This window comes from Sinohyriopsis cumingii, chromosome 15 (assembly GCF_028554795.1).
Source record: "Sinohyriopsis cumingii isolate HCF-2022 chromosome 15, ASM2855479v2, whole genome shotgun sequence".
Classification (NCBI taxonomy): domain Eukaryota; kingdom Metazoa; phylum Mollusca; class Bivalvia; order Unionida; family Unionidae; genus Sinohyriopsis; species Sinohyriopsis cumingii.
The window spans coordinates 123,880,174-123,902,071 of NC_142975.1; the positions used below are offsets into that span (position 1 = coordinate 123,880,174).

The 21,898-nt window shown below is 34.4% G+C and overlaps 1 protein-coding gene across 2 annotated transcripts; it reads left to right on the plus strand.

Moving 5' to 3' along the window:
- Positions 1-2,287: 2,287 nt before the first annotated feature.
- LOC149782668 (N-acetylglucosamine transporter UNC93A-like) lies at positions 2,288-21,222 on the plus strand. Of its 2 annotated transcripts, XM_089934159.1 has the most exons (7): positions 2,288-4,574; positions 6,046-6,200; positions 7,856-8,110; positions 10,156-10,291; positions 11,295-11,426; positions 13,756-13,847; positions 20,121-21,222. In XM_089934159.1, exons 1-7 carry the CDS (start codon positions 4,025-4,027, stop codon positions 20,265-20,267), a joined length of 1,467 nt encoding a protein of 488 aa, XP_089790285.1. In that variant the 5' UTR covers positions 2,288-4,024; the 3' UTR covers positions 20,268-21,222. The 2 variants fall into 2 exon arrangements, with proteins under 2 accessions (XP_089790285.1, XP_089790286.1); XM_089934160.1 differs by lacking the exon at positions 13,756-13,847 and having other exon boundaries at positions 3,240-4,574.
- The last annotated feature ends 676 nt before the right edge of the window (positions 21,223-21,898 follow it).

Here is a 21,898-nt window from a genome sequence, read left to right on the forward strand (position 1 = left end):
GAAATTGAGATGCGATTTTGTTTGCAGAGAAAATTTCACAGTGATCATTCATTTAAGCTAATTGGTGACAATTTTATTCTTTTAATTTTTGTATACTATAGTACTGTTGTAGTTGTTTAAATACATCTGAAATTTACTTGAATAAAGTTTAATTTTCACGTTCTGTTTACTGAAGAAGAAAAAAAACGAAAAAAAAAAACTGTTGTGTGATATTAATTATTTCGTCCAGTGCCGGATTTAGACGTGTGTGCGTGTGATTTGAATTTTTAACGTAGCTTTAACAATTTTTCAGTCATATCACTACGATGTCTGCAGTGTGGCAGTTTAGACTGTGGATTGCATACGTTACATCTATTTATAAATGTTTTGGGGTTGGGGTTTTTTCTTCTGACAAATGAAAATTGAGAGACATAATGTAATAATCGGGACTTCACTGCGAAAAATTTAGAGATATTACGAGATCGGGATGTAGATGAGGAAATACCCCCAAAATCGGGAGGTTTTTCTCCCGGCTTGAGAGTTGACAGGTATGAACTGTCCGGGCTTGTGGAATTTCAGTCAGGGCTTGAGTTTATTTAAGTCACCAGCCCGGGGCCTGTGCCTAAAACATTTATTTTAGCACTGACCAGTACAGTACACAAACTATTATATCAGACTGCAGATTCAAGTTTTCAATGTGCAACCCAGATGTGGTCTCCTTCCGTCTGCCTCGCTCACCAATGTTTATGTTTGTATTCGAGGACTGGCTAGTATTGCGTCACGGTACCACGTGATCTGTCGTCTCATCAAAACTCGGAAAAACTCGGCAATTTACGGAATCGTGGTATCTTCCATGCAATAAAATCACTACCCGCTTACGATATTTAATTTACAAACATGTCAGTCGAATTAAAATCTGTAGAGAATTACATACGTAAAAGGAAAATTTTGATTTCTAGTCTCCTTTAAATGACATATCAGAAAGTTTAGAACTTGAGGCATGGATAAATGTGATCAGACTATCTACCAAGTATTTCATTAAGACAAAGGATATTATATATTCGATTCAATAGAGAACTCACACAGAATATAAGGAAAGTAATACTTGCACTGGATTGCAAAGCCATTAGGAAACTAACTATTTTTGTTGTGAGGATACATTTTCAAATGTTCTATCATTTATAAATATATATATATATATATATATATATATATATATATATATATATATATATATATATATATATATATATATATATATATATATATATATATATATATATATTTATTTATTTATTAATGATATTAATTTATTTATTCGTTTGCTATTTGGAAATAATTCAGAGGACTTTATAAGTAACGAATCCACTATTTTTGTGATTCTATGTATTTCATTGCATTTCTATACTTTGTCTTAAAATCTTCAGAAAATGGAGGAATAAAAGAATATCATCATCTCTCTGTATGTATATATATATATATATATATATATATATATATATATATATATATATATATATATATATATATATATACCTTCTGTTGAGAGCTTCTTTTTATATAATGATATACATTTCTGAAATTTCAGAAACAGAAATAGTTCTATATCATGGTAACTTCTAATTTTCACTACTGACACTTTTAGATCATCCAATAACAGCGCTATCTCCAGAAGTTTAATCTCGTCAGTCTCACACGCCTCTGAACATCAAGCAACGCAGTGTATATGTCGCTATATTTCTCATATGTTGGTCAAAGTATATCAAGGAAAAGGTACCTTAAGACATGATATTGTGTTTGAGTATATTAAAAGTGTATGATCGGTAAACAATTGCAATATCTCACAAATAAGATCAATATTGTGAAAATTGAAACTAGCCTTGTGCAAACAGCATTCGTGCAACAAGTTGAAGAAATTGGCATAATGGTCAAATTACCTTTTTGTTGTTTACATTTCTATCCATATCTGATTTTCAATATCAGCCATAATTGCATTCTTTTATATTCCAATATATAAAACCTAGCACTATAATAAGAATTTATTATTCTGTATGAATATCTAGTTTGACTGAATTATTGTCAGGTAGTTAAATAATTTCATTGTTCAACTGAGTTCCATCTGCATAGCATTTCTGGAGTGTCTACATTTAAACAATGAAGATGGAACTTTCATAGTCATACATGCTTTTGTCAAGTTCCTTAAATCAGAACATGTGATTCATGACAAGAAAATTTGTGTAGACAGAAAATATTTTGCAAGAATTACAGAGACACCATGCTGGGATAACACAGACAGAAGAAAAGAAATTGGTTCCATTGCCGTCTTTCTTTCATCGCTATTATGACTTCTTCATTTGTAAAGTGTCACGAGATGAGCACTTAAGCATGGTGTCCACCACTTTAATTATGCCACTCATGATCAATCCTAAAGAAAACTTGGATATCAGCTTCTGTGTAGAAGAAAGGATATGAGCCGTGGCATTTTCTGGACCTGTGTGTGTTTGAAACATTTGCTTTCAATTCCACACCAAAGAGTCAGGTGCTAATTTTAGTAATGAGTGTTCCAAACTCAAGACTGTTAAAGGACTGAAATTCCATCAATAAACGATGTCTCTATTTATTTATTTTTCACTTACAGCAAGGATAGGCTCTCAAAAGGTTCTTTTTCCTACAACATATCTTACATTATTAACCAATCCTGACCAGCCAAACCCATATATACTTAATTTTACGTTAACCCATTTCCAGGCTGGTTCCCATTTTTCCATACCATTAGTACCGTGTGTCCTATATTAAACGACAAATAGTCAACATCTTCAAACAGATCCCAAAAATAAACATGGAACCTGAATTAACAATTAGCATTTCTTGCTATTTTAAGTTTGGGTTTGTGTGATGTGTTACAACTCTAACGTGTTAAACAAAACAACAGAGAAGCGAAAGGTCATTATGCGGACTAATAACCGGAGGTATACAGTGGTTTATACCAGCAAGAATCCGTCAGGCTTAAGGAGTCCTGTTTGATAGCAGGGGGCCATTCAACTTGGGTGTCATATTACCAAATAAATAAACTATATAGATTTTTTGGATCTGTCATACATGTATAACCAGCAAAGAAAACTTAAGGTACAACTGTTAGAAAATGGCAGATGTGTGAAACTAATAATGAGTCCTGTCAAAAGAAACAAAATGCCCTGGTCACTAATTGGTAACCCCTGCTAGGACTGTATTAATGCGCGCATTTCTCTCAATTATAACCTCCCAGTGATGGACTTGAAATTTAAGGAGCACGAAACTAGGTCATGGCCATGAAATAAGCGTTATCTTTAACTGATATGTAACAGATTGCCAGCACTAACACCTAGGAAATATGTACGGATCATTTCAATTTGTTACGCTTGCACTACGAGTGCATGTGACCCGGAGTGGTGTGGGAGGGATAGGAACTTATCATACTGCCACATTTTGATCAACTTGGACGGCCTAAATGTGAGCTTACGATATTGCGTTCTATGATGATAATAATTTGCAAGTTTATGAATGTTTCTCTAAACGGCGTAAAGTTCATATGGCTGTTATTTGTTTTCGCGCATGATTTCTTGTCCTTGTCATATTTCTCTTCCAAGTACTCCAGATGGTTAAAATTGTACATAAATGCACTTCTTATACAATGACTAGTTTCAAGAAATGGTCGTCGGTATCAATGATACGTCTTTAGTCACGAAAACACTTGTACGCGTACATACTTCATAAAATTCATAGAGATTCCAGTTTTGCATGTTTCCTATTCTACCTCTATGACTAAACATAGATATGTCCTATTTTTGTTTATAATCTTTAACCAAGACATAGATTTATGCTGAGAGATCTAAGGGTCTAAAGGCAGCATCTGGTCAAGTGTTTTCAGAAGAGGGTTTTCGAAACTGTATGGGAGATCGGACATAATTAAAGCACGAGGAAGTACATAAATATTCAGACTTCTGACCACTCATTATAGCACTTTGTCAAAAGGTGTGAGGAAAAATAAACGTTTCAGCAACATAGTATGGAGCCAAAGTTGACCGTCAGTGACGAAGAAGGCGCTTTCAAGATGGACAATGTTCTAATGTCAGAACAAAATGATACCGAAACCACCACAGGTCCTCCAATGAACAAAAGAAAAATATTGAAAAATTTAATAACTTTAAGTACATCGTTTCTCTTCCTGTTCACTGCATTCCAGTCCAGCCAAAATCTCCAGAGCAGTCTAAACAAGGCCGAGGGACTGGGAACGGTGACTTTATCCACGGTGTACGCTGCCAGCGTGTTATCGGGACTTCTACTTCCGCCTCTAGTCATCCGCCATCTTGGATGCAAATGGAGTCTGGTTCTCAGCATGCCGTGCTATATCCTGTACATGGCGGCAAATTTTTACCCTGTTTGGGGTACCATGCTCCCAGCTTCAATTTTATTAGGGGTTGGGGCGGCTCCCCTGTGGGCGGCCAAGTGTACGTATTTGACGCAGATTGGGACGTGGTACGCCAAGTTGACAAACACAGACAGGGATGATGCAATCAATCGATTCTTTGGCGTATTCTTCATGACGTTTCAGACAAGTATGTGATATTTTCCTAACGTTATTGAATTTGAATGCATGGAGCGCATCATTAAACGACATAAAATAATAACTTAAAATTACTAACGATATTACTATAGATGTTTGAGTAAGTTATCCATTTTTGCATCGTATTATATTCACTTAGAAATGTATGAAATGTTTTCCTTTATCCAGGAGAATTGCTAAGCGGTGAAGAATGTGTCTGCACACAACATAAAGCTGCGTTAAAGGTATAAACAGAAAATAACATGTTTATTGAGCCCAGACTCTAGGGTTTTGTGTACGATAACAATGTAAGTAGTCGTTGCCAGTTTTGTAAAGGTCAAAGTTTACGCTGATAGATATATTATATTTAAGTTAGTGCTTACCATGTTTAAGATAACCGTTGTGCATTTGAACGCATAACTTAAAATTACGACAAACAAAAAAATAACATATATAGAATGTAATATAGTATTGGGATTTATTTAGCACGTATTTAGAATGATAGGCAGGTTCTATCCCAAATGATTCATGCACACCCAAATAATACGTGCAAGCAGCTTTCAAAGGTTTGCATCTTTTCTATCCCATTTAATATCCGTGTCAATCAAAATGAAATACAAATAGTCTGTCGGGTAAAATTTTGACGAAGACTTAAATCATTCTATACCGCCTGGGTGGCCTAGTGGTTCGAGCGTCCGCCTCGGATGCGGGAGTTCGTGGGTTAGATCCCCGGCTGAGTCATATCTAAGACTTATAAAAATGGTACTAACAGCTGCCTCGCTTGGCGCTCAGCATTAAGAGGTTAGTGTTAGGACTGGTCGGCCTGGTGTCAGGATAATGTGACTAGGTGGGACATCATTATATGTGTCTGCGGCATGATACCCCAGTGCTAGACATCACTATAAACTGTCACACTGCAGACATCGTAGTGATATGACTGAAAACTTGTTAAAGCTACGAAGAAGAAACAATTCCAAACCAAATCAAAATCATTCTCTGTCAGGAAATGATGCAGATAATCAGCAGCTGTTGATCCCATTACGCGTGTGTATCATTTATGTAACATGCTTTGAGACACATGGTTAATTCAGCATATCCGAAGGGTTAGATGTTACTAAGAGGATCAATTCATCACTGTGTCTTCCTGTTATGTTTCTGTATTACATACAAGAACAGAAACTTGCTGCTGGTATTTTTTAGTGGCCCGGCTCAGATGATGAAAGAAATCTAAATATTGGTTATTAAGTTGCTCTGAAAATAATTTGTAACGTTGGTATGCATTAGAAAGTGTGCTAAATATTTTGTATCCTTTTCATGCTCATAAATTGTATAACAAAACTACGAATACTACACGTTTACGTTTCATACCATAAAGTACGAACATATCCACTTGAAGTATTTACTTTTTATATTTTACATAATTGAAATATGATCTAAATAGCATCGTTATAACACAAAATAATTCACTGTTAATCACTTACTAGGCCAGATCTGGGGTAACTTGGTATCTTCCAGTGTATTCAGTTTGAGGAAGGACAACACAACTGTGGATGAGACCGTTATTAGTAACTGTGGGGCCAAGTACTGCCCAACTGAGAACGATAACAACACAAACCTAGACCGGCCTGATCTGGACAAGGTTCTCTCCCTCTCTCTCTCTCTCTCTCTCTCTCTCTCTCACACACACACACACACACACACACACACACACACACACACACACAGCGAATCACCGTTCCCCTGTCAATATTTCATGACGGCTGGAAGAGAGGAGCATTACTATAAAAATATTATCCTACCAACAAAATAAATTGAAGTGCTTACAAATTCTGAAAGTAGTGCATGTTTGTCATACTCTTTCAAAATAGTGTGGCAAAACGTATAAATTTTAAAGCATAGCTTAGTGCTTTAGACAAAATTAGCACGTACCTGTTTCAAAGTTATGTGATATTAGTTTCTGTAAAATGCGAGCAGAGATACCGTGTCTACCACTTTAATTCTGCGATTCATGATCAATCCTAAAGGACTCACAGTACTATTTCAGTTCCAATATTAAACATATACAAACACCATGATATTCAAATTTCAGTAACTTAAAATTTTTCAGTGCTCATGATCAAACCTATATTTATCAGTATAGATGCAACCTGGATGTCAGCTTCTGTGTAGATAAAAGAATAGGAGCCGTGGCATGTTCTTGACCTGCATTTGTTTGAAACATGTGCTTTCAATTCCGCACCAAAGAGGCAGGTGCTAATTTTAGTAATGAGTGTTCCAAACTCAAGATTGTTAAGGGACTGAAATTCCATTAATACAACAATGTCTATAAAATTTTTCACTTACAACTAGGATAAGCTCTCAAAAGATTCTTTTTCCTAAAAACATAACCTACATTATGAACCAATCCTGGCCAGGCAAACCCATATATACTCTATTTTATGTTCATCCATTTCCAGGCTGGATCCCATTTTTCCATACATTCAGTACCTTGTCTCCCATAAGCGAATGCTATATACTTAGTTTAAACAGAAAATAGAGAAAATCGAATCATAGAACATTCCTCAATGAATAATGTCGAAACCATGAAAGATGGCGGTAGTTACTCATATGTAACAAATTCAAAAAAAAAATAAATAAATAAATAACGAGTTATGGTATCTAACCTGGAACACCTCCCATTCATTTTATACCAGTAGAGAGTCGTATATTGCCAGCCTTCTCGTGCAAACTGTAATAAGATTGTACCCCCCCCCCCGTATCCTCATGAGAAGAATGTACTGATTTAAATATATCTAAAACCAACCAATATTTGGGAGTTTTGTTTAATTGCTGTTCTGTTGCTAAACTCAAAGATCCAACGGTGACAAATAAAAAAAAAATTATAAAACAAAACAACCCACTTTATTTTCCTGATAATACTATATTTCCTTTATCCTAACTTGTGGAAAACTTGAAACTGGCGTACATGTCATTTTTTTAGCTGTATATCTGAAAAAAGTACCTTCACAAAGATTTTAATGTTTCGGACATTTTTGCATCTCTCTCTCTCTCTCTCTCTCTATATATATATATATATATATATATAGATATATATATATATATATATATATATATATATATATATATATATATATATACATACATGTATATATATATATATATATATATATATAGAGAGAGAGAGAGAGAGAGAGAGAGAGAGAGAGAGACAGAGAGAGAGAGACAGAGACAGAGATGCAAAAATGTATATACATGTATATCTTGTTTTGAATATGAATTTCCTTTTGCCTATAGATTTACACTGTATGTGGAGTGTACCTGGCCTCGGCTGTTATCGGATGTCTCACAATTGTTTTCTTCCTAGACCAGATAGCTCTGGACCAAAATAAGAATAGAGACAGGAAACCTGGAAGGCATGGGGGAGATTCTGTGCATCTGCTGTGGGAGATCGTCAAGCACTGGAAAGACTCCCGATACCAGAAACTACTGATCCCACTTACGGTGTACAGCGGAATCGAGCAAGCTTTCTTCGCCGGCGACTTTACCAAGGTTATCACCACCACCACAAACACCACCAACAACAACACCATCGTCGTTTTTTTAATATTTCTTATTATTTTTCATGGACATCGTCCTCATCCTCATAATCCTCAAACATTGTCTTGAATTCTGATCTTTCTTCTACTCCTCATTGATCAGCAGCGATGTCAGTATCTTTAATTTTAACTACCTTATTTGTGTTTTTCTTCATTATTGATAACTGGCGAACGACATACACATTAATGACATAACACTGATTATTCATCCAAAGAACATGTATCGTCATTATCGTCCTCGACTTCCAAATCGTCATTTTTTCGTTGTCATCAATACACCATGTATCATCGTCTTCTTCCTTCTCTTTCTTAGCTTTTGATATGACGGCATCGCATTCCTTATCGTTCTCATGGCATTATCATCACGATCGTTGTCGTCGATGCAAGTTCACATCATACTGTCGTTATTATCATCGCCGTCAAAATTATCATAATCATCATCAGCATTATCACCATCATTCAATCAAAATCAGTGTAACGTCAGAACAACTCTCACATTTCCAAACGCAATCCACCTTAGCTATGCGATCGTCAGTTGCCAAGGATCAGCGATCGACTTCGTTGTTAATGAGGAACGAAGTGATTGACGGCCATTGCAAACGAAGACGGATTTAAATTTATATATAAGTAATCTGGGGAATGTATAATGGCGCAAATTATTAACAAAGCACGGACTTTTCATATTAGTTTATTGTCATCCAAAGCGAAGGCAAAGGGACAATGAAATAGTCAGTGCTCGCATGTCCGTCCGTCTCAGCACAAACTTGTGAGTAAATCCAGCATCCTTCAATTTAATTTTCTTTCAACCAAATTCTCCGAGAAACTCCATCATAAAACAATGGCTCGGATGATTTCAGTGATGAGCAGATTTATATCTTGTTTCTAAGAATTTTCCCCCTTGTTGTATTACCAATGGCACCTCAGTATTCTCATCTTTTGGAGCTTTATCTCCACAAGAGCTCCAATAAGTTCTATGATGACCTGATTCTGACCAAATTTTGCAGATTCCCTGGTTCGATTGAGAATAGAGATCAAATTGACTTGTGAATACTAGCATTCATTCTTATTTTATTTCAGCCAAACTTACTGCGTAGCTACACTTTAACAAGGACTCAGAAGAGTTCTTCATAAGTTTGTGATATTCCTTACAGAGTTATGGCCCTTTTTCAATTTAGACTAAGCATCATACTGGTTTAAATATGACAGCATCAAAAACGAGTTCAATGATGCCCAAATTTTGGCGCACTTTTGCATAGTTATGTCCCTTGATTAAATTCAGATAATTATCCCACATGCAAAATGAACACGCTAGCATTCACAATTTGTATTTGAGCTGAACAAAATTTAATGTTTTGCTACATTTTGACAAGTTGATGGTGATGAGATTTCGACGAATGTCACACACTTGTGCCTCTCGAAAATCTTAGACTGGGGATCCTATTGGTTTCTAAATAATGAAACATTCACATTTCTTGTTTAATTTCAAACCTGATTTGCTAACGGTTGTCCTCAACGAGTTCGCCATGGTGTTCGATGATAACTAGATTTGATCACATTGTACAGAGTTGTCGCTCTTAATCGCCTAAGAATAGCACAGCATCCCAAAATACTTTGTCATACTCAAGCATCCACATCTTTTATCTGATCTCAACAAAATTTTAGAAACGCTTAATTTTTCAAAGATCGAAAATACGTTTGATTACTAGCATGATTTGACCATATTTAACAACACTTCTGGCACTTGAATGACTGGCGGAAACTTGTATTAGGATTCCGTTTAATTTAAATTATATTAGCTATGACGTTTGATATTAGCAAGATTAAAGAATATAGCAACTTCAATACATATTTGGACCATATTTTACAGAGTTATTGCCCATTATTGCCTCAATACTATAGCTATTGTCTAGTGATCTAAGCTTTTAAGCAATACATATTGAGTTTATATAAAACTTGTTATATTTGTGAATGATTTAAATTGTATCATTAATTTTGCAGTCCTTCGTCAGCTGTACGATAGGGATATGGAACGTTGGTTACGTCATGATTGCGTACGGGGTAGCGAATGCTTCTTGTTCCCTGTTGTTTGGGCGCCTGGTGCAATATGTTGGACACGTGCCTTTCTTTGTTTTGGGTCAGTATGTTTTATCGCCTTCTCAAGAGAAACGTTAACACACAGTGCCGAGCTAATGTTCCATTCAAGTCCATTTCCTTGAACGTCAGTATGTGTCTTTGTTTTATCATTTACCTGGGAAGTTCTCACTGTAACTTTTAAGTTTGACTGTAACTTGTTTAAGAGACGGTTGAGACAAATGGATGAATCGAAGCTATTTTCTTCATCAGCATCAGCCTCTCCATTTATTTCGCATTAGATGTATGTTGTGTTCACAGTCCCTTTTCACTTTTTTCAGGAGTCATTCTAACCTTATTTTTAACTAAGTTATATCTTTTAGAGATACAATGCTGACAAGTGAAACTCGGCTTCATAAATTCTTTAGTTTTGCCCACAAAATATATAAAAAAAATATAACAAAAATTGTTAATCAGAACCATCATTACAGCACCATTCTTACACTGTTATTCTAAGAAACAATAGGTTCGTTGCTTCGTTTTGTTCATTAAGGCATATTAATACATTAAGGTTATCTCTAGCTGAGTCTAGTAGGATAAAGTTTCTCGCGTAAGGGCACACCACAGAAGCCATTCCGGGCTATTTCGATGGTGAGGATTAAATCCACATCCTTCTAGTTATGAGTCCAGCGCCTTGACCACTTGTCCACGGCAGCATTTACATTTGCAATGTGTGGTATTAATACGTGTATTGAAGCTCGAGAAATTCGAGGTTTACAAAAGGCCGCATCTTCATAAAAGATAATGTATCATTTTGATCTAAATACTTTGTTTATCACTGAGTTTCAAACGGCACATGCGTGACTTTATATGTATCTTTCAATATAGACATTTCAAAGAACCATTAACACAAATCAGTTGGATTAAATTATATTTACATTGTGAGATCTAGAACAAGATAGTTCTAGAACACTGAGACACGTATGTTCGTTCCTCTTAAAATGACTTTGAAATATTAATTCTTCAATACAGTGTATATTAATTAACCATTGTTCCTTTATCTACAGCCTTGATAGTTCATGGTGGCACACAAATCACACTATTGGTTTGGAAACCGGATCCGGAAATGACGCTTATATTCTATATTCTGGCATGTCTATGGGGGATTGGGGATGCTGTCATCCAAACGCAGATAAATGGTAAGTATTGGAAATAATAATAAACCTGTACATAGATAGCATTTAATACAGCTGCAATGAATTATACAGATTGCGATACAATCTCACCATTAACTACAAATTATTACATGGTGTCTTTACATATTCACTGACATTGTATACATAGCAACTCTTGCACATGTTCCTCTAAAGACCCAAGGCAGAAGAGCATGTGCTATACTTTGTTATTCATTTCGTCATGAAATTTTCTCACCTATGAAAAGCGTATTTATGAATAGGTTAGATGGCAGGGTTAGCCAAGTACGAATGATAGTGTATATGATACGAATGATATTATATATGATATGAATGACATTGTATATGATATGAATTATATTCTATATGATACTAGTTATAAGATTATAAAACTTCTCTTAATGTTTCATCCCACTAACACAGAATACTTAGAATTTCGCACAGTCTCATGTAATAAATTCCGTCCGATTATGAATCCAGAAAGAGTAGTTATTAACACATATCATGCCATCTTAAAATTAGCTATGCCTAAAAGGAAACATTCGGAAACTACTTTTTGACACAATTTCCAGTCGATATAACGCTAAGCGCGTATTTCTTGTAATCAACACGTATTTCTTGATCATTTAGAGAACAAAACCTAAAATAACGATCAACACCCTACAGCTGTCTCGTTCCAATTTCATCAGCATATATCCAGCAAATGTCTGTCTTGTTGTTGCTATTTAGTTTTCTTCCTTTGTTGGAGGAGGAGGGGACATGATATGTCAATTTAATTAGAAACGAGATCTCTGATAAGGTGTAAATCTAACGATAAACCTTTCCATTCTGGTGATCTTTGGAATTTCATAGGCACACTTGGTAGTAGTTCCAGGCCGGCCCTAGGGCAAGACGAACGAGGCAACCGCCTTGGGCTCCGCGCTTTCAGGCGATGCAATTTTCTTGCTTGGGGACCTGCGCTCATCGCTTGCTGCCTTGGGCCCTGCATTCTGCCTTGGGCCCCACATTCTGCCTTGGGCCCCGCACATCCTTGGGCCGGGCCTGAGCAGTTCGTCAGATAAAGCCTTCCATATCATGTTTGGAGAGTTAATTGTTACTAACAGATTATCCGAATGATGTTTTGTACTTGACCATAGCATGTTTGTTTAATTGTTCAGAAAGATAATACGTTCAGTATGCGTTTAAACACATCATCGAGGCATTAAACATTTATGATGATGCCACAAACTTTCCTGGTCACCATCATGGCATTTTCTACCAAAAAATCGTTTTAAAAAAACATATATAACAGGCAAATCAGAATTCGATAAATGTGGGGCTAAAAGCAACTAACGAGATGAAATTGATCAACATTGAAACAATTATTTGCGCATATAAACCATTAAACATTTTTGATAACTTCAGTTTAGGATTTGACAGTGACGATGATGTTAACAGAAAAAGGACACAGAGTGATTAGAAATTATGTCATCTTTAACTTTATATATATATATATATATATATATATATATATATATATATATATATATATATATATATATATATATATATATATATATATATATATATATATATATATTTATTTATTTATATATAATGCTGGATGCTTGGTTTTAACGGATCACATTTTACCACAGTTAGCAAATTCAGTATACAGGTTTTATGCCTACTTTCAAATGCAGCAAGTGATATCTGAAAGTTTAAAACCGTTATCAGAAGAACACGTGTTCGCACAAGAACACAAAGCATAAATATGAGGCAAATTAACATGATCTGCAATAACTTTGACATTTGACCAAATTATGACTGGAGATACATTATTGGAATAAACAAATACTTAATTAAGAAGGAACTGCATTATGGTTGCGGGGAGCTTACACCTGTGGTGTTTTGTTAACTTAGGAAAGTTATTACAACTCTTCAGTAGGTATTGGTGAATAGTGGAAAAAAATGTCAGCTAATAAAATTACTTCAGTATTAAATAGTAATGACAAGATAGCATGGGTATACCTCTTTCTTTAGCATTCGATCTAGTCATGGCTGGACAGCATGGTTATACCTCATTCTTTAGCATTCGATCTAGTCATGGCTGGACAGCATGGGTATACCTCTTTCTTTAGCATTCGATCTAATCATGGCTGGATATACATCAGTGGAAAAAAGAAATTAATATTAAAATGATAAAAGACTTTAAAACACACGTAACAAAGATAAAAAGACAGGATGGGTGTGCGCCATTGTTTCTGAATATTAGTTTAAATTCAGTGATAAGATTGTATGTGATATGCGTTGTTGGTAGTTCAGCTTAAAAATAAAATATTTGTTATACCTTCAGATCCCACTCTTCAAGACACTGTTCAAAGTTTATTTGAAACACTGATTTTGAGAGAGCAAGACTGTGATGCAGATGGAAGCAATATTTTTCAGGTTTCAAAGTTAGACCTAATTATGTTGATGGTGGTGATGTTATATTTGTATTGAACTGTGATATATTGCTATGAAAATGGGTAGCATTGGTAGCGTCAAACGCATACTGAATAATTCTACAAATACAGACAGTGTAAAGTATAGGATACCAACAGCAAATAAATAGTCTGTGACCGTTCATAAAAACATAGACAATAGAAACAAAGAAACAACTGTGTACATCCTATATAAATAAAAGAGGTTATAACAGTCTTGTAATTGCAACGCACATGATTTAAATAGAAATATCATGATATACACAAAACTCCATGTTGTTGGTACTAATGGTTGCAGGCGTTAAATAGGGTACGTTTTAAAAGTGGTCGACATCATATAAATGATTGGCAATATTTGTCCAGCTTTTTTCATTCTGTACAAAATAGCAAATGAGTCACTTGGATTAGGAGTATATGTATGAGCAGGAATAGAAAGGAGCCGGAAACTTTCATTGTTCACACAAAAATTGTTGTATCAATTGTGATAAATGATACAATGGTAAATATTCATCTAATAGTAAATATTTATCCATGGTAAATGTTCATCCATGGTAAATATTCATCTAATAATAAATATTCATCCATGGTAAATATTCATCCATGGTAAATATTCATCTAATGGTAAATGTTCATCCATGGTAAATATTCATCCAATGCTAAATATTCATCCATGGCAAATATTCATCCATGGTAAATATTCATCCATGGCAAATATTCATCCATGGTAAATATTCATCTAATGGTAAATATTCATCCATGGGAAATATTTATCTAATGGTAAATATTCATCCATGGTAAATATTCATCTAATGATAAATATTCAGCCATGGCCAATATTCATCTGTGGTAAATATTCATCCATGGTAAATATTCATCTAATGATAAATATTCATCTAATGATAAATATTCATAAATGGTGAATATTCATCCATGGTAAATATTCATCTAATGGTAAATATTCATCCATTGTAAATATTCATCCATGGTAAATATTCATCTAATGATAAATATTAATCTAATGATAAATATTCATAAATGGTAAATATTTATCAATGGTAAATATTAATCTGATGGTAAATATTCATCTAATGGTAAATATTCATCCATGGTAAATATTCATCTAATAGTAAATATTCATGTAATGGTAAATATTTATCAATGGTAAAGATTCATCTAATGATAAATATTCATCCACGGTAAATATTCATCCATGGTAAATATTCATCTAATGGTAAATATTCACCCATGGTAAATAGTCATCTAATGTTAAATATTCATCCATGGTAAATATTCATCTAATGGTAAATATTCATCTAATGGTAAACATTCATTCATGGTAAATATTCATCTAATAGTAAATATTCATGTAATGATAAATATTCATCCATGGTAAATATTCATCCATGGTAAATAGTCATCTAATGTTAAATATTCATCCATGGTAAATATTCATCTAATGGTAAATATTCATCTAATGGTAAACATTCATTCATGGTAAATATCCATCCATAGTAGATATTCATATGATGGTAAATATTCATCTAATGGTAAATATTCATCTAACATCTTTGATTTTATTCAAAAGTTAAGCTATAACTCTGATTAATTTGTATCTGTGTATGTTATTCTACTTTACAACATCTTTTTGCAGTTTAACTATATTTCATTGCATCTGTGTCTATGGTCGTACCCTTTGTATATCCTCTACCTGTGTCGATGGTGGTACCCTTTTTATATCCTCCATCTGTGTCTATGGTGGTACCCTTTTTATATCCTCCATTTTTATCTATGGTGGTACCCTTTTTATGGCCTCCAGCTGTGTCTATGGTGGTACCCTTTGTATATCCGCCATCTTTATCTATGGTGGTACCCTTTTTATATCCTCCATCTGTGTCTATGGTGGTACCCTTTTTATATCATCCATCTGTGTCTAAGGTGGTACCCTTTTTATATCCTCCATCTGTGTCTATGGTGGTAACCTTTTAATATCCTCCATCTGTTTATCGTGGGTTTCATCGTCAGATTTGATACGTTCTGTCACAGAATCAGCAGCATTTACACATTTACACAACATCTAATTCTGTTTCTTCTTGAGGAGTAGACTATCTTCGCTCTGCAGGTGGACTTAATCTACTTTTATTTCTTTCGTGTAATCACTTATGCTAGTTTCTGATTATTTTATCTGCTGGCACAATTTTTGCATTGGCATTAAAATTATTTTCATCTCTATTTCCTAGTGAACTCATGTTGGTTCTCTTTGTACAGTAAAGGGTTCTAAATAACATTGTAAGATTGTGAAGGTTGCCGTTTGGTGGTATCCATTTATGACATTATTTTGTGCAGCCTAAAAACATTAAGTACGCAACATCGACCATTAGTAGGTGCAGTGTTAGGCACTAACATGTTATTTACTCCTTTTAGAAATTTGGGATTTCTTTCTCGCCTTTTTCTTGGTAGCTTCACACATAATTTGCTCAGGAGGCTTAATTCGTCAGCATGGAGTATCTACAATGTAAAAACCTTAATTAACATATTCTTTGTTTCCTTTTTCAAATCAAGTGTTTGTTCAAGTGTTTCGAATCTCTCATTATATACATTATTCTTTTATTCCTGTATTAAATCTAAAGTTTGTTTAGATCTTTCGAATCTCTCAGTACATAAATTATTAACACCAATTGGATGGGATTTTCAATAATTACGTCCTCAGTTTGATGCTGGTAGTCGTCTTCATGGCAGACAGGATTTGCAATCGTGTGATGTAAAAAGCTTCTACCGACTTCTCCCATTTTCATAATATTGAAATTATAGATGCTCAACTTCAACAATAATTTCGCTATGTACTAAAGAAATATAATAGTAGAATCAATTATATTCAAATGGAGGAATGCAAGCAATGACTGAAACTTAGAATTGCAAATGGAACATAAAAAGTGGTAACTGGTAAGACTTAAGCACAAAAAGTTGGAAAAAATGTTCGAAAAACAAATTTAGAAAAACTATACAATTTTTGATAATACAAAATCGGCCTAAATAACCTAGTCATTGTCAGATGTTGTTATCATATCAGTAAAAAATTCAATGAGTAAGTTTATGCTAGTTGATGATTTAAATAAATTGCTGACAGGAAAGTAAAGATAACATATCATCAGATGGTATTAGATACGTTACTGGATTGGTGTCATTCAAACTAGGATTACCTCTACCAGGGCTACTTGTTAGCTTGCTAACATTGAAACACGTTGATTGCAAAGGATCTGCAGAGGAAAACATCAAGAAGAATCAGAAGCAAACATAATGTTAATAAACGCGTATCCTATACTTTGTACTCGAATAATTTGTCTCCTTGACGACAATCTAATATAACAACTACTGTTTTTACTGGATTGTGTCTCGATTACAAAGTTACATCATCAAAGAAATACTGAGAAAAGACAGGCCGGAATAAAACATCTTATTAAAAAGATCCTCAATAATAACATTTGCCTTTAGAAACTTTTATATATGACTTGAAATCATATAACATGTGTTACTACAGTGGATACATAACCTGCGTCTCAGGATCAGAAAGGTCATAGGGCGAAATCTTTTTCAAGATCATTATCTTTCACATACGCGTGTTTGGCAGAATTTAACCATCTGCGATATAAAGGCAGCAGACGGATAAGCCAATATTCTAGTATCGTATCCGATATTACGTCAAATGAAGCAGTGCCATAATAAGCCAATGAATCTTGGATTCGTTTTTTTTTTTGTTTTTAAATGCACTTTTATTGCATTATTGTCTTTAGCAAGTCAAGGAAATTGGAGCTAACTGATTTTCCCAAAAGCACACCAAGACTGCCCGGCTTGGTATGAATGCTTATGGAACCCTTAAATAACGAGTTCGACATATACCGCCTAAACTAATGTAGCTTACGAATCAATGGTACAAATGAATGAGTATTATAATGAATGCCTGCAACAAAGATAACGCGTCGATAAAAACCACATGATATCTCAAATCTAATCGTATCGAATGACAACATACAATATACTTTTGGTTTATTGTTCCCAAATTATATGGTACTCCTTCAGACATTACTTACAATACCCACATGTATCTTCATGACTTTCTGCATTTTTACATTTCTAAAAATGACTTTGTGAGCTATACAAATATATACTGCTGTTCCTTTCAACGTAATTGTAAGACGAGTTTAAATGGACCTCAGGGTTAGGTGACATGGTATAGATTTTACCACAGGTAAGCTGAAGATCATGTTTGCATTGTCCATACAAAGTTTCTTGTAAAGAAATGGGCGGTGGCATAACAATCTAAACTAACATCTATATTTAAAAAGTCACCAGAAAAGATATTTTCCCCAGAAGCAGAAAGTTTCACATAGAGTTAAACTTGGAATGCAACTTTAATTCATATTTTAAAATATTCAGTAAACGGAAACGGCGATATATTTCAAATTTGATAGTTAATGAATATAACAGCTTCAAAAACATACATAATGCATACAGGAAGACAATAAGCAACACAAATGGTCAGTTATGTACGGACTGAATATCTTTAGACAATGGAAGGAAAACAAACCATAAGCTTACAACAAACATAGTTCCATTATGATAACCGATGTAAATGGGACATCAATGACTCGAAGCTTTTTCTGTATAAGCTACATATATTCAATGCTATGCTACGATTGAAGAACAACCTAATTATCAGAATCTATTTTATAACTCCTATCGATAACGGGGTGATAAAATATTTATTTCATTACAGAGAATAGATTTTGTTGCTCGTTAGTACAATTTCAACAATGAACTCAAAGACAACACATTTTATTAAATCAGATTGAATTCTGTATTTCTATAACCTTCAATTGTACGAGTGCCTCAAATTTAAAACACTCTCGTCACTCCATCCAATAGAGAGGCAGAGCATATAACCTCCTTCAGCTGTCAGTTGTTAGACTTCAGTAGCTAGAGAACATTACCGGCATCCACTGCATATAATACAGTTTGTGAGCTTTCGAAACTTAAAAATTTGTTCAATTTCCTCGCAATACCACATAATATTACTTTTATGTTTATTGCTCATGTTTGATAAAGTTTTTACCTGCTTATTGTGCTTTTATTATGTCATGTGTTAACTCTTGATGTATCACGATGATATAATACAAAATGTCCTTGGATGAATTCATATAAGTTACAAAATGGTGTTTTAGTGGTGAAGAAGTATTAATGAGCACTTTGCAATTGCAATAAATAAGTTCAATAAATAAATAAATCTTCTCAAATTTAAATTGACCCCAACAAAAACGCTGTTCCTACTTAAGATGTTAGGGTATGAATGAAGACTTCCAATAAAATCAACCTTTATATAAAAACCTAAGACACACTTTGATCACGAAATTGATGGCCAAATGTGCAATCCCATAAAATGACAAGTTATAAACAATGTTACAAAGATCTCTACTACTTGTCATCTGAAAGGAAAGTTCCATCAAACTATAAAAAATCAGGTTTCTACAAAAGTATAATGTAAAAATTAAGGCTGTATCGATAACTCAGCACCTACCTAGTAAACACGTTTATCATATGTGTCATTAGACATGGATTCCCAACTTTAGCCACAGTTATGGATTACGGTCAATCACACAATACAAATTAAATATATATAAGATAAAATCATGAACAAAATCCATCACACAATACATGTTAGAGAATTTTTAATTCGTACTCTACGGTGATTTGAACCCAGGTCATCGCCTTTTCTCCACACGCCAGCCCATATTGCATCACTTTAATGATGAAAGTTGTGATAGGGCTGGCCGAGAAAAGATATATTCATGTGGGCATTGACAATAGTACTTGCTCTATGTTTTCAGAACTTCAAATAATCGTGAATGTATGTCTTTTCGAAGCAAATATTCGACAGGTGAAAGTCGTGCTAAAACTGCACAACAGACTAATGTTTTTGAAGCATTACTTTTAAGTTGTTCTTAAACATATATATACTGTCTCATAAATACATCAGCTGTATTTTATATGAATGATTCACATTATATCCACTTCTAGTAAGATTTCAGTATTCCTCGACTGTGAAGTCAGGGCATAACAAAGTATAATTATGTTGTCAAACCACTGCGTTCACTAACGACATTATATTACAATAATCCATACAGTATATTGAGTGACATAAGAAATCATTACAACGAAGACAAAACATTTCCTCTTTAAATTCCAGCATTTTATGGGTACTTGTTCACGGAGAAACCCGAGGCAGCGTTCGCCAGTTACCGCATCTTCGAGTCCGCAGGTTTCATTTTGTCGTTTGGTTACAGCAGTTTCCTATGCACGGACATCAAGATCTATATCTGCCTCGCCTTTCTAGTGGTTGGAATGGTACAGTATGCTGTAGTGGAGATATCAAACAGGCGATCAGACATAAGAGCAGTACGTCGAAACACGCAGTCGTAAGAGGAAGGTTTCTTGGTGTATTCATCTCGAGTTGGCTGGCTGGTCTTTCTAGACCCACCCACCCCCACCCCACCCCCATTGTTACATTTTACCTTTATCTGACGTTATCGTAGCATTAGTTTGTTTTTATAGCAATTGCTATCCCTGGTATGTAAGAACAAAGGAAAAGGGGAACACTGCGAATGTATTGCCTTTTGGGTTGAAGAAAAGAGGAAATCGGAAAGAAACGAACCAAGAGACTCAAGTTATCTTCTAGATCTGTCTCCATTGATATGAAGCATCATTCTTTTTCCCACAGCAAGTGGGATCCTGCTATGTGAAGGAGAATAACAAGGAGAAACACTGCGTCCATATTAAAGTTTGGGTTGTAGAAAATCGGACTTCAGAAAGAAAAAGTCATGACCACTCCCATCCTACCCATACCCGATTATTATCTAGACTTGTCTCTAATAATATATCTGACCATGATGCTACTCTGTGCACGAGTTTGGTATTTAGTATTCTTATGTAAGAGGACGACATCATTCTTTAAAACAAAAGCAAAATAAAATTATCTGATTTAGGTTCTTTGTCGCTGGCAAAATTTTAATATATAGTTGACAGAGTTATTCCCTTAATTTCAAAATAAACCTAACAGAAATTTGAAGCTTGATAATTTTTCCATAAGATATACATTCATATATGGTGCTTCCTTGTCCCTGTAATTTTAAACTTGCACCTGAAGATGACGAATGGACAATAAATATATCAGAGAGCCGCTTATATCAATTGTGAGAAAAACAATCATGATTTTATTGCATTATTTATCCGCAAATGTATATGCTTCGTTAGATCATAAGAAATTTATAATAAACGTATTATGCAATATTTTTGTAGGCTTTTTGATGTGTTTACCTGATATGTGTATTGTACAGTGATAAAGTTGTTCTTGTGTATCAGTCAATTGGTTACGAATGCATAGGAATGAGATATATAAAAAGCAGCAGTCAGTCAATACGTCTGTCGCTCTGTGTCTGTTGATCAATATAACTTGCTGACTTTATTTTTGTATTAGCAGTAACAGAAGCATTTATTTTTCTGTCCGTCTTCCATGTCTCTGGCGAAAACTATTGTAACGGGTTGGGAGGCAGTTGGGTTACGTCTGAAGATATTTTGTCTCAAACAATAGAAACCAGATAAAAACAAACGAGAATGGCACTGCTTTGGTCTTACCTTGATAGTGATGATCATGGAGAAGAAAACAATGTTTAAAACAAAATCATCTGTTCCACAAAGAGCAACAAGGGACAAAACTGGAAGTGGATAAAGAAATATATCTGGCAAGAGTATGTTCCCTTATATAATCGAGCAATGGTCTTACATTACTGAAATTCCGATATATCCTAATAATACCATCATTGTACAATAAAAGTCGAGTAGGGATAGAATGAAATATGTGATATTCTTTTGACGGTGATTAATAAATAGATTTTAAATGTTCGATTTCTGCACATAGAAGTGGAAACAATTCCATACAACTGAAGTTCAAATGCATTTCATTAAGAG